Raw genomic sequence first — 7,776 nt, forward strand, 5'->3', positions numbered from 1 at the left:
TTTTTTTTTTGTTTGTTTGTTTGTTTTTCGAGACAGGATTTCTCTGAAGCTTTGGAGTCTATCCTAGAACTAGCTCTTGTAGGCCAGATTGGCCTCGGACTCACAGAGATCCGCCTGCCTCTGCCTCCCAAGTGCTGGGATTAAAGGCGTGCGCCACCACCACCTGGCCGCCACCATTCATTTTTAATTAAATTTTTTTTCAAAAACAGTTTTGGCATTACTGGGGATCAAACCCAAGACCTTATATACTACTCCTGAGCTACATCCTAGTTGTTTATTGTTATTATTTATTGAATTATAAGAGATCCAGATGTAAGTCCCTTGTCATATGTATGATTTGTAGATATTCTGTCATCCTGTTGGGTATCTTTTTGCTTCCCTTAACTCTTCTTTTCTTGGGGTGTGTGTGTGTGTGTGTGTGTGTGTGTGTATTTGAACAGGGAGGTGGGCTACTAATAGCTATCAAGGCAGAGTATTATATGCAGCTGAACAAGGAAGCAGGTTCAACTAATCTCAGCAACAGTCTTCAGAATGTAAATATCTAGTGTGGGCTGCACACACTATCAACGTTTGCACTTGGACCAGAGGCAAGTTTTACTATCCCTCTGAGTTTTGCCCTGGGAAGACTTTGTCATTCCCATGCCTGAGGCATTGGAGTCCTTAATATGTATACAATATACTTTCTGCATGTATGCCTGAAGGCCAGAAGAGGGCACCAGACCTCATTACAGATGGTTGTGAGCCACCATGTGGTTGCTGGGAATTGAACTCAGGACTTTTGGAAGAACAGGCAATGCTCTTAACCGCTGAGCCATCTCTCCAGCCCATCAGCAGACAGCATCTTTACAGGTGTCGGGCACAGAGCCTGGCACACCGCCATCTGGTGAGAAGACCTTCTGTGTGTGGGGGTGCCTGTGGAGTCCAAGTGGGGAGACGGTGAATTCTAAAGACACACTTGACTCGGGGAGTGTGGAGACCTGAGGAAAACTGAAGCATTATCCTGAGGACCTGCAGAGCAAAGGAAGCGGCCGAGGGGTGGTGCGCAGGTTAGGGGGACACAGCTCACTTCTGACCGTCACCTCGTGCTCCTTTAAAAACAGCCACTAGAGAGCCGGCTTATTCTGAGCCAAATATGAGTGATCATGGTTTGGGAACTGATCGATGTGACCCTGCCACACCTAGTCCATCGCAGGCACATGACCTTTGAAAGATCATTGTTAATGGAAATAGTTAATAAATGTAAGTGGGGAGCCCAATTTGTTTTCTTTTAATGTTCTTGAAGATACTTTATGCAAGAAAACTAACTCTAATACATTTCTTTATGCAAGAAAACTAACTCTAATACATTATCAAGATGTAATAATACATCTTGATTCCTTTATATTTTTAGAAAGATACATCTTTCATGTAGTTTAAAGTTGAAATCCCTTTTCAAAGATGATAAAGGAATGAAGCTTTTAAACAGAACATCTGGACACAGGATCTGTTTCTCCGCACTCCCTTTTTGGGGTGGAGGAGGTGGTGTTTTTCCAGGTAGGGTCATGCAGCACAGGCTAGCATAAAACAACTCAAAGCCGAGGATGGCCTTGCAGTTATGGTCCTCTTGTCCCCACTTAGCATTGGGATTAGTGTGGGCCACCACCCCCAGTTTACATGTGGGCTAGGAACTGCACCATGGCTCCACTGTCCAGATAGCTCACCATAGGTGTGAATGAGGATCAGCGGTGTTTGAGCAGTGGACTCTTTGTACGATTCTTTCAGATGAACTGTAGTCTCATGGATGTATTCACTTCCCATTTTTTCAGTTACAAACTTTCTTACTGAATTCTCTAAACGATCCGGCCGAAGAACTTTAATCTGAAAAATCAAACAGAAGACAAGGTAGATTTAAAATCTACTCAGAGGACTATTCCCAATGGTAAAAATGAAATAAAAATCACTGTTCTGGCTCTAGACAGAGTTTCCTGGTATGTTGTTGGAGAGGTTTAACAAGTGGGGGTATCTCCATTGGTTGGTGTGGTGGTTTGAAAGAAAATGGCCCCAAAAGGGAATGGCCTTGTTGAAGTAAGTGTGGAGGAAGTACATCACTCTAGGGGTGGGCTTTGAGGTCTCCTAGGCTCAAGATACTACCCAGCGTCTCAGACTAATTCCTGTTGCCCTCCAATCAAGATGTAGGACTCTCAACTCCAGCACCATATCTGCCTGCATGCCATCATGTCCCACCATGATGATGATAGACTAGACCTCTAAACTGCAAGCAAGCCCCAATAAAGGAGTTCCTTTATAATAACTGCTGTGGCAATGGTGTCTCTTCATAGCTATAGGAACTCTGACTAAGACAGTTACAGGTCCCCCTTCCCAGCTACCAAAGCTCTTCCACACTCCACAAGAGAGCTTGGTTGTGCTCTCGACCCTGCAAAAGAACACTTTCCTTGGGTTCCTCCTGCTCTGCTATCCATGTCTAGAGCAAGAAGAATCCATATAGTTTGGAGTTGGAAGATGCAAGATACCCAACTAAAACAGAATTAATCAATGGCACAGTTTGTAAGTTCAAGTGGGACAAAATACAGGTCTGGGGAGTGCTGTGGACATGTGAACCACACTGGACACACATACAGTACATGTATAATGGACACAGAACTTCCCTGTGAAGACTGCTTTATAGACAAACCACTTACATAGTACATTTTTCATAATGATCATGAAATAGGTCCTGAGAAAGCTCAGCATCTCTTTGTGGAAGGCAACTCTGAAACTGTCTGAGAACGCTATAGGCATTAACACATTCCTCTTTCTGTGTACCATGGTCTAGACAGTCTTACTCCAGAGAACGCTGGTTAACACACCCCTCTTTCTGTCTACTGACCATGGGCTAGGCAGTCTGTTACTCCAGAGAACGCTGGTTAACACACCCCTCTTTCCTGTCTACTGACCATGGGCTGAACCCCCCCCCCCAAACTGAGTACAAATAAGCCTTAGAGGTTGATCATTTTAAGCATTTTGCTACCTTAACACATTTGATTAATATACACTGAATCCCATCCGGAATCTCCCAAACCCCAAACCAGATTCTAAAGCAACTGAGAAACAGGAGCTGTGTAAAATTCTGCCTTTGTAAATGTCACTTTGGTGGATGTGAGTTAGCTATGAGTCAACCATATGCCTTCTGGACACTGAACCAAGAATCAGACACATTACCTATCATAGTGAGATCAGGCAGCTGTTGCTTTCTCCCTAAAGGACTGGGTCTATTCTTGTAATTTTAGCACGGAGGTAAGAGAAAATAAGCTTGTAGTCAGGGAAGAGCTCAAAAGAGCAGGGAGACAATGGTGGCCCCAGGCAACTCAGGTCATCCCTCAAGGCTTCATCTTGTCTATAGAGGAAGGATGAGGGGCAGCGCCACCACGTGACAAAACATTAGGGTGGAGTGCAGGTCCCTCCCTCTACACTGAGGTCCAGTATGTCATAACTTGCAGAAGTCAGCACATTTCACTTACAAAATTTGAATCTTGAGGAGTTCAAACTATCAATAAACTTACTTAAAATATTAGGAATCACAATATTTTGTCTTAACGCATCTTACCAAAATAAGTCTTTGAAACGGAGTGAGTTTTTCCCAAGGAAAACTTATAGGGTTAAACATTTCATCGTTTTCATTCAGAAGTGCAGCTAGATACCATCAAGAGAAAGAGACTGGAATTAATAACCAGGCAGCTGTGCCACTAAAATATGTTACAATATGAACTTAAGTTAGGGCATTATGAAAAGAAACATGGTTGGCTAAATAAGTAGGTGTTATTCTTAGGACTTGGGCCGTCACCATCATTCATCGTGAAGCAGCATAGGCCCAGATGATGTGGTGAGTAGGGAGGGATGAGGCTAGGGATGAAGGGATGGAGCTGCAAGAGTTGAAGGAAACGAGAGGCAGGGACACAGGCAGGCCCTCAGCATCTGCTCTCTCAAGTGTTCACTGGATACACGAGAGATTTCTGCTCAGCACCCAAAACAGATGGGAAGTGAGAACCCACCGAAGCTCAGATAGGATTGCCATGATTTTGAGAACTTACACAGTTTTTTTTTTTTTTTCATACTGACTCCTCTCTGCATGGTGACCGTCTTGCTTGTGAAGTGAGATGCCCTCCAGGCCTTCCTTCCAGCCATAGCTGCTGCTGTTCCTAAGAACATTGCCTCCCTGGCATTTCCCCAACGTCTAACTTTGCATACAACTTGGGTTATAAAAAATTGTTTTTTAAATGTGTTAAAATTCTGATTTGAAAAGAACCCATGGTATGTGTAAGTTCAATCACAAGTGATAAATTTGCAGTGGTTTGCAAAGTAAAAGATCCTCACCTTACAAGAAGGGTTAGCTGAGAGTTCCTTTACAGCAAAATTACTGATTTTTGTCTTACATTAAAATATCATATGGATTACAAACAGATTAGTGATAAATGCAAAAAAATAACAGTAATCCATGAATAAAACTGTATAGGTGAAGGGGCAGCTTCTTTAGAAGTAGGAAAGCAAGGAGGCAGAAAGAGAGACATAACTGATGGCATAAACATCTTACTACCTGTATAGTACATATTCTATCAGCCACTAATAATGAACAGATTTAGAAAAAATGCACAAAAATGAAGTATCTACACTAATAGTATTCTTATAAACAACCAACAAGGAGATAAGCAATTTATTTAAAAGTGAGTTAAGTATATATATGAATAGGCAAATCAAATCTTCACTAACCCTTTAAAAAGTACGTGTTAATATGGCAATTGAAATGGAAGTATTTTGAACTTTTCAGGTTGGTACAAATCAGAGAAGATCAAGTCTTCTACTAGGAAATGGGCAGGTGAACTGGAGAGATGGCTCAGTAACTAAGAGCACACACTCTTCCAGAAAGCCCCAGTACATCAGGTGACTCACAAGCACCTATTAGTTTGAGCCTCAGGGACATACACTCTCTCTGGCCTCTGGGGCAAGTGCAATCACATGTACGAGATTTGCACACAGACACTTAAAGATAACTAAAAAATTAAAATGACAGGGACATGTCACATGGAAATTGTTTCCTCTGACCAACATTTCCACTTCTGGAATTCTCTTTCTGACAGAGGGGAGGTATGGGTAAGAATATTGATGTTACTGGACTACCTTATGGTACACTATGACAAAACTCTGCAGGCAAAAATGTAGAAATATGAGGCAGGAAACAAGCTAGGCTGTGTCCCAAGTGGGGGTATCATAGTAAAAAGGGCAGAAAAGTGGGGAGCAGAGTTCAAAGCAGAAAAGAGAAAAGGAGCGAATATGACAAAATGGCAGACCTTAAAAGTTCTGTTTGTGCCGCGTATTGGTGGCACACATCTTTAATTCCAGCACTTGGGAGGCAGAGGAAGGCAGATCTCTGAGTTCAAAGCCAGCCTGGCTTACAGACTGAGTTCAGGACAGCCAGGGCTACCCAGTGAAACCCTGTCTTGAAAAAAACAAAAACCCAACAAATTAGAAAGGTCCTGTGCAGTTCTTCCCTGGGCTGTTTTTCATGGGGATCTTTTCCTTTCTGTTTGTGGACCTGGGGATTGGACCCAGGGCTTTGCCATGTTGAGCAAGTGCTGTCCCACTGGGCAGTATGTCCAGCTCCTGTGTAATGTTTACAACATGTCTTATATAAAATGAGGAACCTGTGCAGACTCCTGTGGTGATATTTTGTTTATAATCTAACAAATTAAGCTTGCCTGAAGATCAGAGTACAGAAGTAAGCTAAGCCACTAGTTAGCCATAGAGACCAGGCAGTGGTGGGGCACACCTTTAATCCCAGAATCTGGGAGACATGTGAGTTCAAGACAACCCTGGGTTACATAAGACTGAATCTGTCTAAAAGATAAACAAAGCTCACACAAAGGTGATCCCATGCCTTTAATCCCAGCACTAGGGAGGTGCAGACAGGAGTAATATGGCTGGGCAGAGAGAGGAATAGAAGGTGGGAGGAGACAGGAGCTCAGATACGGTTTACAGTCTGAGAATTCCTAGAGACAGGATCAACCCTTCAGTCTGAGCATTGGTAGAGATAGAGGTCTCTCTAGTGGCTGGCTGCTTTGCTTCTCTGATCTCTCAGCTTTCACCCCTAATATCTGACTCTGGGTTTTTATTATTAAGACCAACTAGAATTTGTGCTACAAGCTCCCTCAGAAATAAGGTTCAGAATCAGTGTGCTATAATGATATGCTGATATATTTTATGTTTCCAAAGTTCAGAACTCACACTGGTTTCTCACCTAGAACAGTGACATCATGAAAACCACTTCCTTGCACTGACTCAAACATCCCACATGGATCTTATCAATGCTCGTCCTTTCCATTTGTTGTGACCTACCTTATTTTTCCTTTTTTTTCTTTTTTTGAGATAAGGTTTCTCTGTGTAGCCCTGGCTGTCCTATAGACTAGAGTAGCCTTGAATTCAAGAGATCTGGCTGCCGTTGCCTTCACATGCTAGACATGCCTCCCATGACCTACCTTACACACTGAACATTTACACATGCAAACGCACATTTGTTAGGGAAAGGTTCAAGCGCTCAGGTCCTACCCTCCTCTGGTGATCTGTGACTTTCCTGAGGTGAAACCTCTTCTGGGGAGAAGGGTGTGCACATTAGAGAGTACACAGCCTTCGTGTCCCTGAAGGCATTCCACTGCCACTTATTCGACAGGAGCGATCTGCAGAGAAGGGAGAAGGGCTCCATCTGGCCGCTGATGTACTGACACTGCTTCCATCTCAGGTCCGACACCCACTGAAGATGCTCCTTTCTACGTATTTCAAATATACCTAGTAGAGAAGGGAAAATGGTCTCAGGAGAGAGAAATCCTTCACCTTCAAGCGGCTCATTACAGAACAGATAATTGGCAAGTATTTGTTGTTGAGCAAGGTGCCACTTCATATAAAATCAGCTGGAAGGGCTGGAGACTCAATAGGATGCTTGTCTAGTGTACACGAGGCCACGAGTTCTGTTCCCAGCACCACAATAAATAGACACATTAACTAGGTAAGTTTTGTTATGTTGTTTCTTCCTTAACCAAACTGGTCATTTAAACTGTTTTCAGCAAGCAGCGGAGACCAGACAGGCGCCAGCAGGCCAAAGCAGCGCGCAGGCCCAAGTGGCGGAGACCAGCGCGAAGACGCGGCGGATGCGGGATAGTCCAAGCATGAAACAGTGAAGCCCACACTGTTAGCAGATCGCCCCACTACAATTAAATCCAGTACGATTTTTTGGGGCCTGGCCTGCAGAGTGGTAGGCCTTTTATTGGCGAGGTCCACGGTCGAACGGGAAGCCTGGTCCTGTCCCTGAAGACCCTCCTGAGTGGGGAGAGTGTTCTTGGCCCACGGTGGGACACAGGAAATGGAGCAGGGGCATTCCCCAACCCCCTGCTGGGGCTGCTCCTCCTCTGCTGCGACCTCTCCCTCCCTGGCCCATCCCAGCTTGAGCCCAGGGGCCTCCTTCACTCCCCCTCCCTTCCGCGGGGCAGCGGGATCACCCAGTTTAGTCTGGGCGCTGGGTGGGGAGCTAGGGCCAGAGGGCAGCGGGAGTTTGTCTGTTTTGGTGGCTGTCCTGCAGAGTGGTAGGCCTTTTGTTGGTGAGGTCCCTGGTGAACGGGGAGCCTGGTCCTGGTCCTGAAGACCCTTCCGAGTGGTGAGGTCGGGATCCTGAAACGGAGCGAGGGCATTTTGAAAGCAGGGCCCCTGGCCAGCAGGGAAACCTGATCCTGTTTTAAAAGACCCATTAGATAGCAT

At 44.6% G+C, this 7,776-nt stretch overlaps 1 protein-coding gene across 1 annotated transcript in view; it reads right to left on the reverse strand.

Moving 5' to 3' along the window:
• Window positions 1–7,776, reverse strand: part of Dnah14 (dynein axonemal heavy chain 14) — a 229,533-nt gene that overhangs the window by 33,789 nt on the left and 187,968 nt on the right. The window contains exons 67-69 of the mRNA XM_013346965.1: window positions 6,577–6,813; window positions 3,584–3,669; window positions 1,701–1,857 (exon numbers count right to left, since the gene is read on the reverse strand). Coding sequence (XP_013202419.1) covers window positions 1,701–1,857; window positions 3,584–3,669; window positions 6,577–6,813 — 480 coding nt within the window. The remainder of the gene's footprint in view (window positions 1–1,700; window positions 1,858–3,583; window positions 3,670–6,576; window positions 6,814–7,776) is intronic.

The sequence above is a fragment of the Microtus ochrogaster genome, chromosome 6 (genome assembly GCF_000317375.1).
Source record: "Microtus ochrogaster isolate Prairie Vole_2 chromosome 6, MicOch1.0, whole genome shotgun sequence".
In the NCBI taxonomy this organism is placed as follows: Eukaryota; Metazoa; Chordata; class Mammalia; order Rodentia; family Cricetidae; genus Microtus; species Microtus ochrogaster.